Below are 23,462 nucleotides of genomic sequence, written 5' to 3'. Positions count from 1 at the left end.
TAGACTGCTTAGCGGAGCCTTCTAACCATGATTAATATGTTCAAATACCTGCTGTAGCTTTTTTTAAATTGTTTTTTTTAGCTAAATGGAGTTTCACAATAAAAAATTGAACAACAATGATTTGATGCAGCATTTTTATGCTGTATCGCAATGACTTAGTATTTTATTGCCCCCGACCGGCCACACATCGGCCACTTCATTCACTATTTTTTATTCATCAAGGCACTTGTATGTATTTAAATAAATTTATTCTAAATGGCAAACATTCAACTCTCTTATGGCATTGGTAAATAGAAACTATTCCCCCACCCATCTGCAACGTGAATCAACAATTAGCGAGAAATATTATGAACGATTAATACCGTTGACAGGAGTCCAGCCCTATATGAACTAATGAATTAGCTAATAATACAACATCACGTTTCCATTCTGTTCTTTCCAAGATCTCGCCCGCCGCAGTCCACCCATCTAGTCCTTCGGCGAAATGCTATCACTCTTGCCCCGGTTGTAGGTCCGTGACCCGCTCAGCATCCGGTCGATCTTCTCGATGAAACTCTGCTTCGACTTGCGCTTGGCCGCTATCACCTCCCGGCAGAGGTCGTGGAATGCGTCGGCCACCTGCAGCACGTGCTCGGCGGCGGAAATTTCGCAAAACTTGCACTCGAAGTCCTTGGCAAGGATTTCGCCTTCATCGGTGCTGACCTGCCGCAGGTGGACCATGTCCACCTTGTTGCCGACCAGGGCCACCGGGGTCGTGTCGCACGGTAGCTCCTCCTTGGCTTTGCGGATGTAGTTGAACGAATCGCGATCCGTAATGGAGTACACCAGCAGCAGGCCGTCCGCCCACTGGACGGCATCGGAACCGGCCGTCAGGGTGGCTTCGTTGTTTCCTTCGATCTGGGGAGATTGAGAGGAAATGTTGTTATAACGGGATTTAAAGTTGATATTAATATTCGAACACTCAAATATTCAGAAACATCGAAACAAAGTTGTTGTGGAAATTTAATTAAACACTGATAATAATGAAAAGAAACATATCAGGAGAATTGTCTCTTGAAATTTTATTCCGAAACTGTTTTTGTTTAACCTAAATTCTTCAAAATTGCTTAATTTTTTTAATAATCCTATCAGTGGCTCCGGGAGTGGGTGGGACAGGTAGGACATGTCCTACGAATGAAAACACTTGGGTAGGACAGTCGAAGCATTGGCCTACTCATGATTATGGTCCTATGGTAATAAAATACCATATGGATTACTAAAAGATATAATACTATCATTTAAACGTTTCAAATTTAATCAGATGTTTGAAAGTTTATCAGAGGTTAAGCTGACAATCGTGGAGGTTTCGGGTATTGTAAAGGAGAACTCTATTCCGAATAGCACCTCAGAGTCTGTGAATAATTCTTTCTGTTCCAAAAAGCATTCAATGATGTATTGAAATTTTCCAAGAAGTCTTGAAGTTTATAATAGTTTCTGCTCTTCCATAAAATTGTTGATTTTTTTTCTGGAGGTACGTAATTATTTCTGCAAGTTTAGGGAGGCTCAGAGAATTGCTGAAATTTTATAATAGACTGAAAGGTGAATTGAACAAAAGTTTAATATCTAAACGAGGATATAGCTTAGTTTAGACGGACTGTACTTGTTAATGGTTGATTCTCCGTGACTTATCAGAACGCAATGATACAAATGGATAAAGTTTTAGATTTTCCACCTATTCTGGATATACACGTTTCAGCGCGTTCAAATATAGATCAACAATGGCGCCAGTCAATTGAGAAAGGAGAGAAATGTTAGTGTGTAGTTTTTTATGCTACTAGAGACCGAGAATTCCTTTGCAACAGAAGTATAGATCAAGGATTCACTTAGAAAACACACATTAGCACATCCGGATGTGTGATAACAAGCTTATAAGAAAATTGGATTGTTTAGAGGTATTGATGTTTTTACATATTCTGAAACTGCATAAAAACTGAGGCAAACCCCAATTTTTCTGAATTTTTGCAGTATTGGAACTATTTTTTATTTGCATTTTAAAATTTATATGGGACTAAGAATTTGTTCTTATGCTACATGGGCCAACTGTCATTCTACGAATCTTAGTGTCATTCTATCGATTGAAATGGCTTATTGTTTGCTATATAAAAATGTATATAAAAGGTTTACGAACAAAATAAAAATATGTTGGAGATCAGAAAAGCATGCTCTTTATGGTAAACTATAAAAAAACCTCATATTTTTCTTTGCTAAACAACCCAATTTGGAGTATCATTATTTTTGAAATTTCTGAAAACCCGTAAATGGTACTGAACACCCTGAAAGTTTCTTGGACGATCATAAGCTTTACTGTTAGACCGTAGCAATGTTTCTGGAGATTGCCAAACGTTCGAATTCCTAGAGCTACATAGTGATAATTGATTGATGAAATCATTAAATATTTTCTAAAACTACAGAAATCCATAATCACTTCTGGAAATCGTAATGATGTTCGAAGACATGCTTCTTGGAAATGATCTACGAACTCTGAAAGTGTAATGATTGTCTTAATAGCCATAGCGAGTTTTATATCTTATCCAAGGATGTTCGAAAAAAACTCTTGAAATCCCAGAGGACTTCCGGAAAGTCCCTGAAATTCAAATTTTGTCCTACCCACGTCTCGAAACGTGACCGCGCCTCTGAATCCTATAATTTTCTTCCAGGTTTTCCTACGAAAGCCACATACCTAGAAAATGCAGAAAGAGTTTATTGCCTCCTTTTGAATTATTTTATCGTAATAGTCTTCCACTCAGTGTAGAATCATTGCAAAAAAGCCATTTTGTGGACTAGTTTGTGCTTCAGAAAAGGAAGTTTATGATATATGTCGTTAGGTATGTCGGTTGTTGCGGTTCGAGGTGCCAGGCAATATTGGTCCGACACTAACAGCAGACTTGAAGACGATGATTTAGTCTAATTCAGCTAAAAAGCTGTAAGTTTTATTTATTAAAAACATAGTTTTACATACTTAAATCTACTTACAAATTCGGTGCATTATTGTGAAGGCAATTGCTTCTATCCTGACACTATTGACCGATCTATCGACACTATAGTTTCTCACTCCTCTTTATTACAGTATTTCCTTTGCTACTGATTACCGCGTTTGTTTCAAGAACTTTGAATGATGCCGAATCTAAAGGAAGCTTTATCTTTAATTTGGGCTATCAACAAATTCAAAACTTATCTTCACGGTGTCAAGTTTACATTATTAACCGATCATAAACTCCTAACGTTTCTGAAAAACTCTTCTAAAAATGATAACATTTTACGATGGGCGCTTGATCTGAAAAACTATCCTTTTGATGTTTTATATATAGAAGGAAAGACTAATGTTGTGGCAGACGCATTGAGCAGACGTCCTGATGAAAAACATGTTAATCATAACTCTTCCGTTTCAGGTACCGGTGACGATTCAAATGATGATTCACCACGTCAAAATAATCCCCCTTCTTCTGATAACCAAGAATCCGATGCAGAAACAATTCATTCTACAGACGACTCGCCCGACTTCTATATTCTTCATGTAGACCGACCAATAAATTATTACCGTAACCAACTATTTTTTAAAAAAGCTAGAATTACAACGGTCATTTCTGAAACAATTTTCCCACATTTTTAAAGAACAACAATTGTACAACCAGAATTCTCAAAGGAAAATATAACTGAATATCTTAAAAGATACCTTTCTTAATTGATTCGACTAAGATGGCGACGTTTGAGGTTTTGGCTTTCAGTCTTTTGGGATCAAAAACGGGGTTTTATGTTTTCATCCCATCATCGTGGGTGGGATATCTTTTCCTGTTTTCCCACCCACGATGATGGGATGAAAACATAAAAACCCCGTTTTTGATCCCAAAAGACTGAAAGCCAAAACCTTAAAAGATACCATAATAGTAAACAAACCGCCATTCTTGCACCAGAAGACATGCTTTAAATCATTCAGGATAGTTTCAAGGAGAATTTTGGAAGTAAAACCATTTTATTTTCACTTCTAAAATAGTCGATGATGTCGATAGTGAAGAACGACAAAACTTGTTAATATCAACCGAACACGATAGAGCTCATAGGGGTACCAACGAAGTTGAAGCCCAACTGAGAAGATCTTATTTCTTCCCAAACATGGCAAAACTTATTAAAAACTATTCCGATTAATGCCCCCATTGCTATAAACATAAGTACGAAAGAAAACCCTATAATATTGAAAATTTCCCCACGCCTAATAGCAGAAAAACCCTTTGAAAGAGTCCACATGGATATTTTCATAATAGCTAAATGTAGTTTCCTCTCATTAATCGACTCTTCCTCGAATCACTTACAAATGCATTCTATTAAGACAAAAAACTTGGCCCATGTACAGAAAGCCCTAAGCAAATATTTTAGTGGTTACCCAATACCAGCGAAAATTGTAACGGATCACGGGACAACATTCCGCTCAGTTCAACTTAAAATTTTTTTGAGTCAATTAGGCTGCTGCTTAGAATACGCGTCATCTACAGAAGCTAACGGGCAAGTTGAAAGGGCACATGCAACGATTATAGAAAATTATAATTCAAATAAACACAAATTTCAGAACTTAGGAGTGATATCGAGAATTAAATTTGCAGTTGCGTTGTATAATGAATCCATCCATTCCAGTACAAAACTCAAACCAGTAGAGATTGTTTTCAATTTCAATAATGTTCGTAATTCTGAGGAAATAATAGGTAAAGCTCAGGAGATGTTTGAAGAGGCAAAAACCAACATGTTAAAGGCTCAGTAGAAAATTTTAAAGAAAAATGCAATTAAAGAGGACCCACCAGTAATTCAGGAAGAACAGGAAGTTTTCGTGATACCAAACATTAGAACTAAAACTGAACCAAGGGCTAACCCAACCATTGCAAAAAATGTAGATCAGAAAACCTTTGTAAACTCTAACAATGTAAAAAGACATAAAAACAAGATTAAAAGATTGAGGAAACGTTAACTAAACAATCATAACCAACTAACAATAACTAACTCAATTTTTCCGCTATCTTCTATTACTTCTAGATGAAACTCATCGTATTCGGACCGATAATCATTATGATAGGAATAAATTGTCAAGAATTAGGAATCAAACTAATGTGACCATACGTCCCGCGTTTCGCGGGACAGTCCCGCATTTTCATTATTCGTCCCGCGCTGAAAAGCGTCCCGCGAAACGTCCCGCGAAACGTCCCGCATTCAGCTTATTTCTAGATAATGTCCCGCAAAATACAGAAAAATAGAATACATTTTTAGTCATTGCTTAGTATTTTAAAAGAAATTATTAGATTTTTAAAATTTATAATTTTGACTAATACTAAGTTTTATAAGACAATCATATGGATCATAGAAATCAAGAATAAAATGTTCTGTGACTCAGACTACATTATTTCTATTGTTTGTTTTACCATGGGAATCTTGTGAGCAGATTTTGCCTCTATGTATTTCCTGCTGCGTAATTGCTTGTATTTCGACACGGAACATCCAAAATATCACTCCATTTAAATGTCATGCGGAGCAAAATCTTGTGGAAAATCTACTCCAGATGACCTTTAGGTGCCTGCCAGAGTAGACGCGTCTACGCGACGCCACGCGAAAATTGCACGCAAAGGAATAACAATCAATAATGAACTGTCAAATCGTATGGACGCTTCGCATTTCGCGTTTTCTCTGGCCGCACCCTTACTGTGTTGATATTGGATATCGATAACAGTGTTGGGAAAAACTCAAATTCTTAGATCTCATCCAAAGTTCAAATCAAGCGCGAGTCAAACACCATCCGACTCATGGCAGAGAGAATCGTTCATTATTCGACTTGTGGTTTGAATCATTGCTTGATTTCTACATATCATTCTCCGTTGAATTGATTGAATTTACTTTCTTTGCTTAAAACATTGGAAAACAAATCCATAAGTCACATAAAATACACTTCTATTGGGTTTTGGTTCTTTTTGAAGCGAAATTCTTTTTGGCGATTAAGCGGAACGATGCGATTCTGCATGCAAAACTCAACCACGATGCTCTCCCTGCAGAATCGCAAGCGATCTGAAATTGGACGAAATTTTTGATTTTCTGAGCAGATATCTATTCAGTCTCACCTGTTTGGAAATAAATTGGAACAATAACCGTGGACCTGATTCCTGAAGGCGAAAGCTTCAACCAGAATAGACTTTTAGAAAAATATGATCTAATTAATTCATAACCGCGTTTGTACCTGTCGGTAGATTTCCAAGCTCTCAGCAACATCAAGTTTCCACGGAGAAGAGACATTTCTTAAAATTTTAATGTTTGATGTCGTAATTGAATGATTTTCCTGATATACATGTTCAGCTACCTTAGACCTAAACTCATAATCATTATCATAATACTATGCTAATCGAAAATACTATTCTAATCATAAATGCAAAAAAACCACCTTACCTCATCGAGCTGTGGACCGAATAATCGAAATCTAAACCGGAAACTTCATCATAACATTTTCAAACTGCACAGTTACCTTTGAAAACCTAACCTTCTCGTCACAGGAAAGTACATCTGAAGCTAAGTTCATGCAAACAGCTCTCCACATCCTCATGGAAAACTGGTTACAAAAGGATCCAATCATCACCATTTTAGACGACCGCACGATTGCCAACAGGAATCTTCTACATAACGTGTCTCTCAAGCATTTCGACAACGAGTTACGAATTTGGAGTCTATTCGAAGGATTATCGGTAACCACGATAATATCAATAACCCTAATTTGTATCTATCTTAGACGGTCAGTAAATGAGATATAGCAAAAAGTCTCACGCCCAAGGAAACGCAAATCTGCAGTAGAAATTAAACCCAAGGAAGTTCAAGGAGCTGGAAGCAATAATCAAGAGAAATCGAGTGCCGAGGACGACACTTTTTCACCTCCCGAGGAGTTACATCCAGGCCAACCATTGATCCATTGCTACATCAGCTATGAACATCCGGTCACCGAGGAATCTGCATCATCAGCAGTTCAATATTATATCAATCCGTTTGGTGAATAAATGTCGCGTTTTTTTTTTAAAGCCCGAACCGTTCCCTATACATATTATTATATATTATGTCAAGGAATATTTAAGATCCTTTTTAAACTATTTAAGGGCCATCGTTAACCCTTCAAACAATGTCACCCATGGAAAAAAACATACAATCATATTTCTAGTGATAATGTTGCTCATTTTCTAATCATTACCAGGTATAGAGAATAAAAACCACCATTTTCAAGAAATCTTTGATTGCTGCGATCTTGTAAACGCGCAAATATGCGCAAGCAAATCACTCACAAAAAGTTGGTACTAGGGTTGATTTTCAATCCCCTATTTACAGATGAGGGGTCATTTGAGGACATTAGGATTGCGGGACCATTTTATAGCAAAGAATTATGATAACTAAAGTTTTTCTTCTACAACTTTTTGATATCAATCTTTACGTGTAAAACAAATCAAACTATCTCAAAGCTAAGGTTTTAAGCTTTGAAATGGTATATAAAACCTTATATTTGGATAAAAATTGACTTCATAATATACAAATCAAAGTAAGGAATGTTTTTTTCATTTTCATCAGCTTTTTTCCCTTCGCCAGCCCATATCTTTTGACTGAATAAACACAGCGCTTCAATATTTTCCAATTCTCTTATCTAGGGTATATACTTTCATATGATATATAAATTAGACAAATTGAAGATAGTAAATTTTTCGATTAATGGCCACCCTTTTCCCCATAGTGCAGCCTGAGCCATGAAGAAGGTAGAATTATGCTTGCATGCCTATAGGTATTATGCCAATGATGGTCTACCTTGACCAAAAGGCCTTAGCTTAATAGTAGCTTGTAATTTGGATTGTAAATTGTACGACAAAATAGATCAACAGGTAAAAACTACAAAAAGATAACTGGGACAAAAGGTTCAATGCACCACAGTTGGAGGTTTTATTCTAGACTTTTGATCTTTTAGTATTGGGCTGTTCTTTCGAATTTAGCGTATTTATATTTATTCATGACTACACCCAACAGATGATTGTTAGATTTTCTAACAATTCTGTATAAGAACCTACCAAAACCTGTATAAGAACTGGGCATATGCGAAAATACTAGATTCTTATACAATTGTACGCAATCTCAAAATTTTGCAAGCTTTTCTTACAATAATTGTTCGTGAGCTTACATTTTTAGTATAAGAATCTAACAACTTCGCATAAGCCCAGTACTGGTAAGTTCTTATACAGTATTGTTAGAAAATCTAACAGACGCTGATTGGGCGTAGCAACCCTGTCGATCTTCGTTTCACCAAAAATTGATTAGGTATTATCAAAATTTGTATTTCATTTGTATGAGAACCCCCTCTTTTAGAGCGGGAAGCTGTCTCAAACTATCATTTCTTAATGATATGGAAATGCTAATATCATCTTCCAAACTTAGACGTACATGTTCATGATAGAATAAGGCAAAGACAAAGGTGCTGTTTGAACGAGATGGCGCCACAACATTTAAAGTAAAATTAATTTCCTTGTATGGACAAATCATCCGTTCTCATTAACTACGCATCGCATCAATATGAAACCTAGGTCAAAAAGCAACAAATAATTTTTAGATTTTTTGTTCCCACGACTTGTTTTACAGTTCTAAACAATAAAAGAGATTTCATTGTACCTCCATTCTAAATTCTAGTTGTATACTTTCAATTTCTTCAAGACTGTTCTCCACCTCGTGTGCGTGGAAGGAACATTAAAAGCTTACCATATCGAACAGCAGATGTCACTAGTGTATATGCAATAGTACATTGATACAAACACACAGCAACACCACCTGTCGCCTGATCATGGAAATATTGCAATTATACCATCAGGTGTAGTGGCTGTTGTTAAAATATTTAGGAAGGGCCTCAAGCGGCATTTTTTCTAGAATGCAACTGACGATCTCCTATTCAGCTGTTATTGGTCGACGGTACAGCAGCAGTGCCTTTCTCTGCTTGTTCTCTCCGAGGCAGCTAAGTTGGTTGCGACGAGACGGACGCAATGAGAAAACAGAACTGTGCAATAAAAATCCTATTCGACTAAATGCTGATGTCATATTGAAAATTTGGAGACAGTACTCGTCGATAGAAAATCCTTCTTGTTTGCTTCTTCCTTCTTCCTTCCAAATTCGTTTTTGTACTGAGGTCTGATTTCATTGCGTTTGGCATTTCGGAATTTCACCTTTACACAGAGCTCTAATCAGTCAGAGCGTTCAGCAGATCCACCAAATTCGTATGACCTTCTTTACCAATTAATCAGCGCTCTGATTCATGTCATGGGCTTCAAAACCAACCTAAGATTGAGTTACGTTTTTATAATTTACTCCATTGACACCACCCAAAAAGTGCAAAAGATGAATCATCTAAAAGCAAATTATAGTCATTCCATACTCTTCCATAAGTATTAACAAGAAAAGTAAGAACTACAGCACAGTTTGGTAGATCTTACTCCGTCCGTAATGCACCACGAAAGGTGTCTATGTCTACCCTGGATTACAGGCTCCGTCACCTGCCTGGCTGAATGTTTCACCACCAGGCCATTCATCCCCTCGGCACGGGTCGCTTGACACCTTGGGATTTGGGGTTAGGGACGTCATATTGTAAGCTTCACTGTTGTACCGAGCCAGGCGACGTGATCGGATTTACACCGTTACGCACTACTTCAGAGCATCCATTCCCCAGCGTAACAGGAAGTCAGAAGCAGTTACTGTCAGATATATTTATAGCACCCGCCATTATGGATACCAACTGTTGACGTTGGACAACGTCTTACCCGAAGGTACTGGGTGTCAAATCAGAACCTAAAATTGGAGACCGTCACGAAATCATGTAAGATTTTGAACGATAATACAGCCTGTATCTTTCAATGGATTTTTGAGATTTATATATCAATCGACTCGGAAACTCTCCAGCAATTTGAATTTGTCAATTTCATTGCATCTTTTGATTATTCACGTTAAGCTATTAGAAATTTCAATTTTTGTCCTACCCAGTAAAAATATCAGAATCAACCAATCCCGTTCGTGCATTCCTAACATGGACATCAGAATGATATAAGTCACGGGCCTTTTAACCCACCGTTTCATTTTCTCTGAGTATAAAAAGATCTGTGTTCCGCGCCCGCACGTCATTTCGGTTCGGTTGGAGAGCGGACAGAACGATGCCAATAAAGGCGGTGTTTTACTTTACTTACTTATGGATCTTATACACCTCCGGTGGTGCAAAGGGCCAACTTGAAAGATCTCCATCCTGAGCGTTGCTCGGCTATCGCTTAAACCTGTTGCCAGGTTAGATTTCGTTCGACTTCTTTTTTTTTTAATTGAGGCTTCGCCGCCATGAGCCTCTGGGTCTGTCTCTGCTGCGATGTCCCGCTGGGTTCCAGTCTAATGCTTGTTTACAGATTTCGTTTCCGCCTCTAGGTAGAGTGTAGCCTCACTCACGATCCCGAATTTCTGTTGCTATCGGCCTCTGGTGACAACGACGATGGAGCTCGTTGTTTGAGATTCAGTTGTGAGGCCACCAGGCCCGAATTATATACCGCAGGCATCTGTTAATGAACACCTGCAGCCGTTGAGTGTTCTCCACTGATACACACCATGTTTCGCTAGCGTATAACAGCACAGATTTCACGTTAGAATTGAAAATTCGTATTTTGGTGCAGTATTCCTTAAACTCGCAAAGGCCATTGCTTTCTTGATCCGTGCGCCTATGCTGATCTTGGTACCACCGTCTGACGCTATTTGGCTACCAAGATATTAGAAGCTTTCAACATTCTCCACTGGTTGCCCGGCTACTGTGAAACTGGAAGGAGTCACCGTGTTTACATCCAACGATTTGGTTTTGTTGACGTTGATGACTAGGAGGAGGAGGGGCGCTCGGCAAGGTCGTTGAGCTTACTCTGCATATCAAAGCGCCGTTGCGCAAGGAGTGCAACGTCATCAGCCAAATCGAAGTCGTTTAGGTGCTCCATGGTTATAGACTGCCATAACAGCCCGCGGTTTGGTTCACGGTCAATCGCATCTACCAGAATCTTGTCGATTACGATGAGGAACAGTAACGGTGATAGAATACATCCTTGCCTCACATCACCCGGATAGGGTCGGACAGGACCCCATTGTGCAGCACTCTACATGAAAAGGCCTCGTACTGTGCTTCCAAGTAAAGGGACTCTTGGAATTCGTTGACCTGCTCCAGAACGATGCGGAGCGTGACAATCTGGTCACACAGGATCTTCCGGCACGGAATCCGGCCTGCTGCCGCCGGAGAGTCACATCGATCTTCTCCTGAATCCGGGCTAGGATAATTTTGCACAGAACTTTGAGAACGGTACACAGCAACATAATCTTCTTCTTCATTGGCATTACATCCCCCACTGGGACATTGCCGCCTCGCAGCTTAGTATTCAATTAGCACTTCCACAGTTATTAACTGCGAGGTTTCTAAGCCAAGTTACCATTTCTGCATTTGCATATCATGAGGCTAACACGATGATTCTTTTTATGCCCAAGGAAGTCGAGACAATTTCCTGTCCGAAAATTTTCTAGACAGGCACCGGGAATCGAACCCAGCCACCCTTAGCATGGTCTTGCTTTGTAGCCGCGCGTCTTACCGCACGGCTAAGGAGGGCCCTGACAGCAACATAATGCCTCGCCAGTTATCGGATACAGTCAGGTCACCATTTTTGAGCACCTCCACTAAGATACCTTGCATCCAGTCGATCAGGAATATTGCGGTGTCCCAGATATTACTAAATAAATGATGCAGTAGTTGAGCGGATGTCATGGGGTCAGCTTTGAGCATCTCCGCTGATATGCGGTCGACCCCTGGGGCTTTATTCGATTTTATGCTTTTGATGGCTGTTTGAATCTCTAGCAGTGATGGAGCTTCGGTATTGACGCGTGTTATACGTCGGATCCTAGGCAGATCATGCCGAGGTGGTGATAGCCTGGCTGGCACTTGAAAAGTTGTTTGAAGTGCTCGAAGCAGCATTTCAGCTGGTCAGTTAGGTCGGTCAATAACTGATCATTCGCGTCTGTCACAGGCATCGTTGCATTCATCTTCGCCCGCTTAAGTGTCGTGAGATATCGTAGAGGGAGGCGAATGTCCCCGGTTGCGGCGGCTCTCTCTCCCTCGTCGGCCAGAGTCTGCCCACGGTCGCTTGTCCCGTTGACATGAGCGTTTTACTTCCTTCTCAAGAGCCGCGTATCGTTGACGGGCTAAGGCTTTGGCTCCTCTGGTTTTCGATCGCTCTATCGCGGCTTTGGCTTCTCTTCGCTTCTCTATCTTCCTCCAGGTCTCATCGGAGATCCATTGTTTTCTCTGGGTGCGCAGTTCGCCCAGATTTTTTTCGCTGGTGGCGATAAAGGCATTCAAAATAGCGGTTCATTAGTCTTCCACGCTACCACCTTCCGGAATATCTGCAGCACGCGTCTCCAGTTTTTCAACGAAGGACCGTTTCACCGTGGCATCTTCCAGTCGGCGTGTGTTGAATCGTCGTCCAACACTTTCCTCCTGCCAACGAATCCGCGCAATGCGCAGACGTATTTCGCCGAGGAGGAGGTGATGATCAGAAGCGATATCAGCACTACATTTATTCCGTACATCAAGAAGGCTCCGTTTCCATTTTCGGCTGATGCAGATGTGGTCTATTTGATTTTCTGTAAAGCCGTCACGGGAGACCCACGTAACCTTGTGAACCGGTCGATGAGGGAAGAGCGATCCTCCGATCACCATGTCGTTATTACCACAAAATTCTGCGAACAGCTCTCCGTTTTCGCTCATTTCTCCGAGACCATAGCGTCCCATAATGCGCTCATGATTAGAGTTGTCGGATCCGATCTTCGTATTGAAGTCGCCCAAACAGATCTTCATATCACCCTTAGGAATTCTATCTACGACGGCATTGAGTTGACTGTAGAAGTTCTCTTTGTCTTGCAGATCGGCAGCATAGGTTGGCGCATAACATTGGATTATAATAAGGTTTTGGACCCGTGTTCTAAATCTGGCAACGATTATCCTTTCACTTTTAGGTTCCCACTTCATAAGCGCAGAGTGTGCCTGAGCGCTTAGTAGGAAGCCAACTCCGCGATGCCGGGGAGCGTGTTCACCTCGTAAACCAGAGTATATCAGAACTTGTCCCGACGGCATTCTGTGTTCTCCAAAGTTTGACCAACGGACTTCACTCAGTCCCAGGATCTCAAGCTTCATGCGGCGTGCCTCATTGGCAAGTTGTGCCAATTTACCCTGCTGGGCTAGGGTTAAAACGTTCCATTTTCCTATTCGTGTCCGTTGTTTCGCGCTAAGAGCCGTCGCCGTAAAATCAGTCCGTATTCTTTCATTATCGGATTCTCGAACAAATTGATGTTTCGGGAACAGTAGGTTGTTGGTTCAAGGTTCCCTATCCACCGGAATGGGGCTGCCATCTTAGGTATAGCTTCCGGGGAATAACATTTCATACTCAGCCGCTGGATGCCAGAACAGACGCTGTTAGAGCCGCACCTCCTTGGTGGACAGACGCTCGATCAGTCGGGTCAAATTTATTTAAATTCCCACCCAACACAAGGACTAGGCTAGTGCGCTTTGAGCGGCACACGGTCGCCTTGATAGGGCCTGCTTGGGGACACATGCAGTTTTTTATAGAAGTTCAACAGAGCCCACTACCAGCTAAGTACGCAACCCTTAGCTGGCAGTCAATTGTTATCGGAAGACCCGTGGTATAGAGTATTGGAACTTGTGAGGACCAGAGCTATGTTAGGCACCCCTTCCCGAATGTCAACTCACCATTTCGCAGCCCAAGAGACTAAACTAAACTAAGAGACAGTCCAACAATATTAGTCATCATAACATGGAGCAAAAAGTACGCTGAAACTATGTTAAGTTTTTGAATACAACTGAATTATTTTCAAACTTTACCAACTCAAATCCAATAGATTGAGGTTATGAGAGTGCAGATGATTTAAAAATCCGTCTAACCAATGTTATATCTCATCTTTATATTGCTCTGAAATAATTTGAAAAGCCGTTGTGAAGTGTCAGAATATCAAAAACAAAACAAAAATTATCGTTATGAAAACTCATATGTGAATATGTACGTTATGTGGAAGGTATTGATTTGGAAAATGTATTGGAGGTAACCACTTTCCCTTCGATGGGACTCGAACCCATGACCCTACAGTACGCTAGACTGGTGCTTTAACCAACTAAGCTACGAAGGACCTCCTAGCGGCTACTGAACGAGCTCGAGATTCCCAAATTGGACACATAGTCAAATCACTCGCAATCCATTTCTCAAGCCAATACTTCCACATGTGTATTGTACACGTCCACATTAGAGGAGCGTGAGTATTTAGAATGTCTGGCGGCTATACACATTCTTCATCAGCAACGGTACTGATCAAGTGAGGTGTGTAAGCTATTTGCCAGTCGGTCGTCAAGCTCAGACCCGACCGCATTGCGTAGGCAAGAGCACGCAACTCAAGTTCAGTTCAATCCTAGGTAATTGCGTGATTGAAACAAACTTGAGGTGCGTGCTCTGCAATCACTCTTGTTCTAACGATATTTATTGTAAATTAACGTCCAAGTCGGGTGGTTTAATCCCCGGAAATAGGCAATTACCTTTGATTGAACCAAAAATTATCGTTGATAATGTCAATGATGTTGTCAATATCCCGAAATATTATTTTATTCTTTTCTAAATTAATATTTATTGACATTTTGGTGTCATTTGAGATTTCCCATGTCTCCCGCACAAGCTCTCTCGAAAATACTCTTCAAACAGATTTATATGTTTGTCTTCCATTTATATTACGTAGAAATAAACTCACAAATTGAAGAGGTAAATATTTTCAATCATTTGATCCCAGGAACAGAAAAACAGATACACACACTATTAGTCATCAGTTCGTCCAGTCACGAGATCGAACGTCTAGAATGCGTAGCACCTACCTTCGGACATGTATCCCAAATTTCGCACAGCACCGCCTCTCCATCGACCATGATTTCATATTTGTGTCTATTTTCTGTCAAACGAGATGAAAAAATTAAACGACAAGAATAATATATGAACAACAATTTCAACCATCTCATCGTTCGGTTATATATTTTTTGCTTCGCATGCGAAATTGAGCCAAAGTTGGGAACAGAGGGAAAAACGCTGTTGTCAACTCACCTGCTTGATGGTCATATTCGCCAATGTACCGCTTGGTGAGGAAACGAACCGTTAACGCTGTGGAAATCAAAGGGAAATGAAAAAATATCAAATAATGCATTGAAACAAAAAATATGACATCTGAAATGAATAACGGAGGAGAACAACGAGTAGTAATAATTCCGTTTAATTATTCAGGTGGGCTTATGCGTGGCTGTGATGGATGGGGAGGACGCGATGTTCGCGCATTGGTCAGCGGCACGCCGCCGATCCGACAACGAGGAAGAAAAATTCACAATCATGCTTGCTTGCGGTTACAATCGCTATTGTGATGAATAATTGATCAAACTGTCTGCCGGTCGGCAAATGGAATTCATTGGAAGAGCAACAACGGTGCGTTCTTGTGGGATGAGAAGCGCTGGTTGTGACAGCGGATCAAGCTATTAAGCTTCCCGAATCACGGACCAGATGTCTTTAAAGCTGTTGGGTACATTTTCAATATGTCAGAAATTCAGAGAAATTAAGTAATAAACAAATATATCAGAAATGGTTGGAGAGGATAAAATGAAGTTAATCTCTATCAACTCCTTCTTCTTCTTCTTCTTCTTATTGGCATTACATCCCCACACTGGGACAGAGCCGCCTCGCAGCTTAGTGTTCATTAAGCACTTCCACAGTTATTAACTGCGAGGTTTCTAAGCCAAGGTACCATTTTTGCATTCGTATATCATGAGGCTAACACGATGATACTTTTATGCCCAGGGAAGTCGAGATAATTTCCAATCCGAAAATTGTCTAGACCGGCACCGAACCCAGCCACCCTCAGCATAGTCTTGCTTTGTAGCCGCGCGTCTTACCGCACGACTAAGGAGGGCCCCCTCAACTCCACTAGCGTTTAAATACATATTAGCAGATATGTAAGTGTATGTCTGCTTGAATGAAATGTTGTCTTCAGATTGTAAGCACACTAAATTATGTAATTCTTTTTCATTTTTCGGTGCTTTTTCATCATCAAGTTGTGCTTCATTTAAAGTATTCAGTAGTGTTTTGTTGATTTATCATCTACGGAAAAACACGCTTCACTAAAAGCATTTACATTTTTGGCTCGATATGACCCGAACATTCGAAAGTTTTTCTTAATATCCCAAGAAGGCTGATTGGGCTAAGCTCCAATTATCAAAACTCCAACTAAAAAGTGCGCGTTTGATCGCGTCCTGCTCCGTACGCAGCTGCAGGTGAATCACACAATCCGTTATCGTTTTGCTTTGTACGGCCGAAAAATGTTGACGTGATACTCGCTTCGGAGGAAGCCGACGAGTCATCTGCACTTCCACGAGAAATCACTGGGTTATTGGATATACGGAGTAGGGTTTGGTAAACGGTATGTCGATCTTGTTTTGACGTCTGACAACGTCTTATTCGAACGTACTGAGCCTAATCAGAACTTTAAATTGGGATCGTCATGAAATCATGTAAGCTTTTGAACGTTGCTAGCGCCTTAATCTTTTGATGACGGATTTTGGAGATTTATATCCAGGGCCGGATTTAGCTGGAAGGGGGCCCCGGGGCCGACGGTATGTGGGGGCCCAAAATGTACAAAAAAGGTTGGTTTTGGTACATAAGATTTGTGGGGGCCCGGGGACATGCCCCCCTGGCCCCCTATAAATCCGGCCCTGTTTATATCAATTGACCAGTGGTGGAAATACGTGAACATGTCTCCTTTTTTTTTATTCCTTCTTAGCAGTTTACTCGCGAACAATCTGCAGTCAAAATATCTAACCTGTTTTGGTTCACGAGCATTTGTAAACAAGCATGGCTTTTACTCGTGAGTCATGTTTTGACATGTGTTCCACAATGAAGAGTTCATCGCGTCCCAAATGAACCATGATGTTTTCAAAAGTGCCTATTACATATTACCGTTTGCCGGAAACAGAATTGTTATTTAGCAATGAACTTTTAAAATTTCCATTATGTTTTTTTAATGGAGGGCATAGAAAAGCTTTCAATAAATAACTATTTTCTCAGTAATATAATACTAAGTTCAAAAGCAGGCCAAGTTCCGGTTGGAATGTAAAACCATATAAGAAGAAGAAGCTTTATGCATTCAACGACCGACTTTTTGTTTATTTCTACTTGCGAATTGCGTTGCGTTGCGTTGCGTTGCGTTGCGTTGTAACGGAGTATTTCGTAGATTGCATACTGATAGTTGTCATGTATATTCTTTACCTTTCTTACCCCAATTGCTTATGGATTTCCATTTGGGATTCAATGGAAATCCAATTGGGGGTCCAAAAATCATAAAACATGAAAGCTATCATTGCCGGCCACGCCCATCTTCTCCGTTACTAGGAAAGGGAAGGAAATGATGATATGACATCTACTTAACGAGAGGCCAGCGACTCACCGACGCCCTCATAGATGTCAACGTCAAGGAATTGGATGGTGGGTAGGGTATGTGGTTTAGGAGTATCATTATAAGCAAATGATAGAAAATTTGTGGAAATACGTTGGGAGTGACTTTGCTAAGAAATTTATGTCACTCCATTATCTTTGCCGATGATTTTCCTCGGATGGGGCGAAGGTATTAGCCTTGCCCTGGCTAATAGCCTAGGTTTAAGCGCCTTTGCTCGCTCTCTGAAACGAAAAAGAGCAAAAGAAATTAAATTCCCTTCCCCTGATATGATAATGATTTTGATCAACAAATGAATTCTAAGTGGATGAATAAATGATCAAACGGCTGCAAACAAGCCTCTATTGTCGTAGCAGAAGCAAACCCGCCTCAATACGACAGGCAGAAGCACATGTTTGTGATTCAAAGCTCCCCATACGAATGATCCAGAAATATCTACATAACTCGAGAACTAATCAGAGGATAAATAAATTTTAGGCGAAACGAAGTTCGTCGGGTCTGGTAGTACTACATATAAGTACGCCAAGTTGATGCAATTTACTAAATAATGTAATAATAGCTAAAGGCACTCACCTTGTTCCAAAAGTTCTTACCCTCTTCCCGATATACTTATGGAGCTGGATCATTCTACATCCCATGAATATTTCTCTGACACGGCAGTTGTCATTAGCGAAACAGGAGGCACGCCACCGATCCGTTGGAAGTCATTAACAGCCACCCGCCGCGGAACTGAATGAATAGTTGTAGGGCTGTACGTCCGGCATCTCGTGAATCCAACATGCTTTGGAAATTCATTTCCAAACTTCGGTCATCCGGGTTTGTTTGATTTCTGCACTAATAATTTCGTCCATTACGGTAATCGATAGTTGAAAAAAAATTTTTTTTTGTTTTGACGCGTGGAAAATTTTGAGTCTCTTTCTGTGGGGAATGGGATGTACTAGTTGTTCGTAACAGGTACAGCAAAACTTCACAAGGACGCCCTTATTCGTACTAACTACTCAGGAAGTAGAAGGTCGAGAAGAGCCACCATTGCCAACTAAAGCGTGAACCGGATATCTGGGACTCCACAATATCCGCAGCAATAGCAACGAACGATGCCCTGTACGTATTTAGTGTTGAATTTTACGATTTTTTTTCAAGTTTATTAAGCAATGAAGAACGGATAGATAAAGAACAGTAATGTGCTAGCAGCTAGGGAAACAAAAATATTTTTAAAAAATATAATGAGTACTACAGTCAAGTTTGAAGTGTTAAATTAAGGGATCATCCATTTATGCAAATATCGCTTTTTGGAATAGAAGTAATGTAAGGAATGTAACAAATACAAACGGTTAATAACAAAAATTCAATATTAACAATAAATATAATGAATATTATGTCATGCCTTATTTGCAAAGACATAGGATTGCAAATCAAAAGATGTTGAATTATATATTTGATCCGTTGCATGAGGATTGTTGGTATGACGCATTGTAGACCGTGGGGTTAGAATTTATATGAAGAAATCTCAAAAATGCAATATACAAAATTTAATAAACAAGAGGAATAATTGGTCAACTGTAATGGATCGGAGTCGAAAGGAGTTGAAATAGAAAGCATGAAACGAGCTCACCATATATTCCATCGAAGTGCATAGTATATAGGGTAAGACACCCAGAAATCGCCCTCCCCCCAGTTTTCGCCCACCTATTTTAAAATCTTCATTTCTCGAAAACTAGTTGTTGAAAACAGTTACAGTTAAAGTTTTTCCATACAAGCATCAATCAATTATGAAAAAATCTGAACTTTAACTGTTTCCAACAACTAGTTTTCGAGAAATGAAGGTTTTAAAATAGGTGGGCGAAAACTGGGGGGAGGGCGATTTCTGGGTGTCTTACCCTATACGAATTCCATGATCTTCTTTGTTCCCCTTGCTTGTTTTGTTGGATATCTGAATGGGATCAATACACTGATGACGGGCAAAATTCAGAGTGCAATTTGCAAAAATCACTATCATGCACCACTGAAAGCCTCAGGAAATCAACGAAACTCGCAATGTCAAACTAAAATTAACTCGCGAAGCTGTGCTCATCGAGATTAAATGGATTCCGATCATATCACTTGGTATTTAAGTAGCATAAAATCACTTTCGGATGAAATTCCCCACGCGAAAACATAATATTAAAGATTATTATTGTTTGACGTAACGGAACATTTTTTTCCACGTCCACTCGCGACCGCGGCACTCTTCGATCCATCTTTGTTTATTTCTACTTGCGAATTATACTAAAATTAGTTTTATCATCAACTACTATGACTAAAAATAATTGAATAATAATGATGTGATATATAAAACGAAATTTGTAGACACTGGGAAAATATATCCGAAAAAAAAACATGGAACAATGTTTGCATGAAAACAATAAAACTGTTAAATTTAGTGTATTTTTGCTATTCATATTAAAAGAAATCAGACAATACATTTAGACAATATCTCAAAATACTTTTCTCAACTGTTTACTTCCAATTCTTCATATTAAAAATAAGCTCTTTCCAAATGTTATGATCGAATGCGTTGAGTGTCATCGTTGCCGCCGCGCTAGCTGTGCTGTTTCGATTTTTCGCTGTTTTCTTTTTTTAATGCCGTCCGATGAAGAATTTCTGGCTTGTGAATATACGAAGTGCCTACAAAAATGGATGAGTCCAGTGAATATCATTGCGGAAAGTAATCCGGCTACCATGGAAGTTGTGATGGCTGCGGGAATCGAAGTGACGACAGTGGAGCGAAAACCTGGTGAATCGCGAAATCCCTCGAAGCGTTCAATTATCAGAACCTATACACAGGAGCTTTTTGTGAATGGGGAACATAATATTCGCTGTGTGTTGGTGGATAATTGTGAATACTCGCAGAAGTTGTTCCGTCAAACAAACTTCGAGCGTCACTTCCGGCTGTGTCACCCAGCTGCCTATGAACTCCTATGCATTGGTCCAGCTGCTGCGAAGCATAGCAGCTCGAATGCGGAACCAGCGGTAACGATACGGATGACGAAACAAAGACTGATAGGAGGAGTGGTCAAAATGGTTACCATACATGGGCTTCCTTTCGAATTCACGGAATGGGATGGTTTTCCAAGAAATTGTGGAACCATTGCTGAAAGCTTTCAATCTAACTGTCAACAGACACAACATCAAACAGTATGTGGCGAAAGCGGCAGACGGTATCGATTGCCTTATAATTCAGGAGCTGCATGGGTTGATGATTTCACTCAAGATGGCCATCGTTTCGAAAATGTACCGAAGTATGCTTGGTATCAACTGTCAGTACATCAACAACACTGGGGCTGTTGTAAAGCGAAATCTCGGTAAGCTCCAAAAAACAGGCTTTGTTAGCTTTAATTTATTTGTTGGCTATCATTATCTGGTTTCACAAACTAATCAGCATTTTTTTACAAACTTTTTGCCATCCGTACTAAGTGAACATCCATTAATTACGTAACCCTTAGAGGGAGAGGGGGGTTGCCTGAAGTGTGAGAATTCATACAAAATTTTCAGATCGTTTTTACAAAAAGCGTGACATAGGGGGGGGGGAAGGGTCTAAAAATAGCCAATTTTTTGTTACGTAATTAATGGATCTTTCCTAAACACTTCTTTCATTGTTTGAGTATTGTGTTTTATTCTTTTCCATAAATAAGTTGTTTTTCTTTATTCCTCTGCTTTTTTAGGCATTATTGAGCTGCATAACCGACACACCAGCCAATACCTTAAAGACGAATTGCTTAAAATCTTGAAGTTCTTTGGCGTCGACGTTTGTCAAATCGTTGCTGTTACTATAGATAATGCTTCAAATATGGTTAAACTAGTGAAGTTGCTATCCGCCCAGAGCGAATCGGCAATCGATTACTATGTGGATTCCGAGCAGTTCGAAAAAATTCCGTTGAACGAAATTGAAGTCGATGACTCAGATGTGCTCGATACCGATTCTCCAGAGAAGCTTGTTGATCAAGAGTGGGCACGTGTCCTTGAGGATTCTGCGCCAGATGAATTTATTACGGCTGTCCGATGCGGAGCACATACGACCCAGCTGGTAGTCCATGACGTTTGTAAGCAGAGTGTACACAAAGCAGCACTCCGAGAGATCAGGAAGAAGGTGAAAAAGTTTCGGTCGACTGAGTACAAAACATTCTCCCACCGCTTCCGAATGAAACTCGTTGGAACTGATGTTGGAACTCGGATTATCGAACTCGGATTATAAGATGCTTCTGGAGTTGAGTAAGGGAAGATCGTTCTTCGAGAAGCTGGGAACGCAGTACCCGGATTTAGGTGAAACACATTCACATATGATATGCTTTGTACGTATATTAATAAGCTCTCATTTTTACCTTACAGACCTGTCCAACTATTGGGGATTCATCGAAGATTATGTTACCGCATTCAATCCGCTGTATCAATGTACAATCGCAGTTCAGAAACTCGAGCACACTCTTTCTGATTTTTACGTCGAGTGGATTCGAGCATACGGCATAATTTGGGAGTTGGAGAATTCCAACAGGTTCAAAGCACACTTAATTACAGCAATGGATCAACGTCAGCAGAAACTTTTCTGCAATCGCATTTTTCGAGCGGCTGTGTATTTTGACCCTCGGCTCAATTTCAATGGGTCCAATTTGCTCTCTGCGGCGCAGAAAGATGACGTTGTGGTAAGAATCCTCTATAATACTAACCCAAATTTAAACACTTCAATGTGTTCCCCAATTGATGTGTTTTATTGGATAATCAATGTTATTTTTTTCAGAAATTTTGTTTGAAAATTTGGCTTCGAATCAAACCCGGAGGTAATGTACCCAATGAAAATGATTCAAACGCCGCAAATACTTCATTAAACGAAATAACTACCGAATCTCCAACATCCAATAAATTCAGTCTGAATGAATATTTGACTCGCACAATTGGATCCGGGGTTTCTCAAACGGTTCAACTTACAACACTGGAACCTAAGTTAAGAAGTGTTCAATATCAGGCTCGAATTGACGCTGATAAGCCTTTCAATATAATTCAGTATTGGGCGGGTAAACGATTTGAGGAGCCGCAGCTGTGGATGGTCGCAAAAGTAATTTTTGGTGTACCTGCGACCCAATGCTCTGTAGAAAGGGATTTCAACCTTTTTGGTTCAATTTTAACCAAATCGAGAAACAAGCTGAGCTCAAAAAGTCTACAGGATGTGCTCAAGGTACGATCAAACAGCACACTTGTAAAACCAGCGCTGGCATACATATTCAACAAAGATAAAAGCACTTTGGAGGAACTTCCAACATCAGCACCTGCTTTATGATGTCAACAACATTCATCGAAACACACAACAGTTTAAACTGGAATTGTCGAAAAGGAGTACGAGCAAAAATATAAAACCGAAGTAGAAACTTAAAGAAAAATAGAAGATTGAAGACTGGTTTTAACCAGTGCTTAAAAGAAGAGATAGAATGAAGGACTCGTTTACATCAAGAATAATAATTACAAACGATACGAATTAAAAATGATTCATTTCCAAACTATTTTATGTAAAATAACTTGTCAAACAAGTACATTGTTTCAAATGTTTTCAATAAACGTAAGATTTTTAAATCCTATTTTTTCGTGTTTTCTGAAGACTTTCATTTCATTCGAGATTCTTAAACAACTTTTTCTTATTTTCTTCTCCAATGTACATAAAAATAAAATTCTGTCTGTCTGACCCTTATAGACTCGGAAACTGCTGAACTGATCGTACCGAACCGAACCTGTACCGAAAAATATAGAGATTTTGGAGCCGAGGAGGGAAGATTCTTACGATGGTTCAAGACCCCTTCCCCTTCTGGAAAAGGAGGGCTCCCATA

General features: G+C 39.9%; 1 protein-coding gene and 1 pseudogene across 1 annotated transcript; one reads left to right on the top strand and one right to left on the bottom strand.

Moving 5' to 3' along the window:
• Window positions 1–185: 185 nt before the first annotated feature.
• On the bottom strand, window positions 186–15,934 carry LOC134202515 (ras-like protein family member 11B). Its single transcript, XM_062677513.1, has 3 exons — window positions 15,225–15,934; window positions 15,002–15,075; window positions 186–897 (listed from the first exon to the last, which is right to left on the bottom strand). Exons 1-3 carry the CDS (start codon window positions 15,322–15,324, stop codon window positions 469–471), a joined length of 603 nt encoding a protein of 200 aa, XP_062533497.1. The 5' UTR covers window positions 15,325–15,934; the 3' UTR covers window positions 186–468.
• Window positions 15,935–20,289: 4,355 nt separating this feature from the next.
• LOC134202517 (uncharacterized) lies at window positions 20,290–23,130 on the top strand (annotated as a pseudogene).
• Window positions 23,131–23,462: the final 332 nt, after the last annotated feature.

This window comes from Armigeres subalbatus, unplaced genomic scaffold (genome assembly GCF_024139115.2).
Source record: "Armigeres subalbatus isolate Guangzhou_Male unplaced genomic scaffold, GZ_Asu_2 Contig1251, whole genome shotgun sequence".
In the NCBI taxonomy this organism is placed as follows: domain Eukaryota; kingdom Metazoa; phylum Arthropoda; class Insecta; order Diptera; family Culicidae; genus Armigeres; species Armigeres subalbatus.
This window is presented reverse-complemented; position numbering and strand designations above follow the sequence as displayed.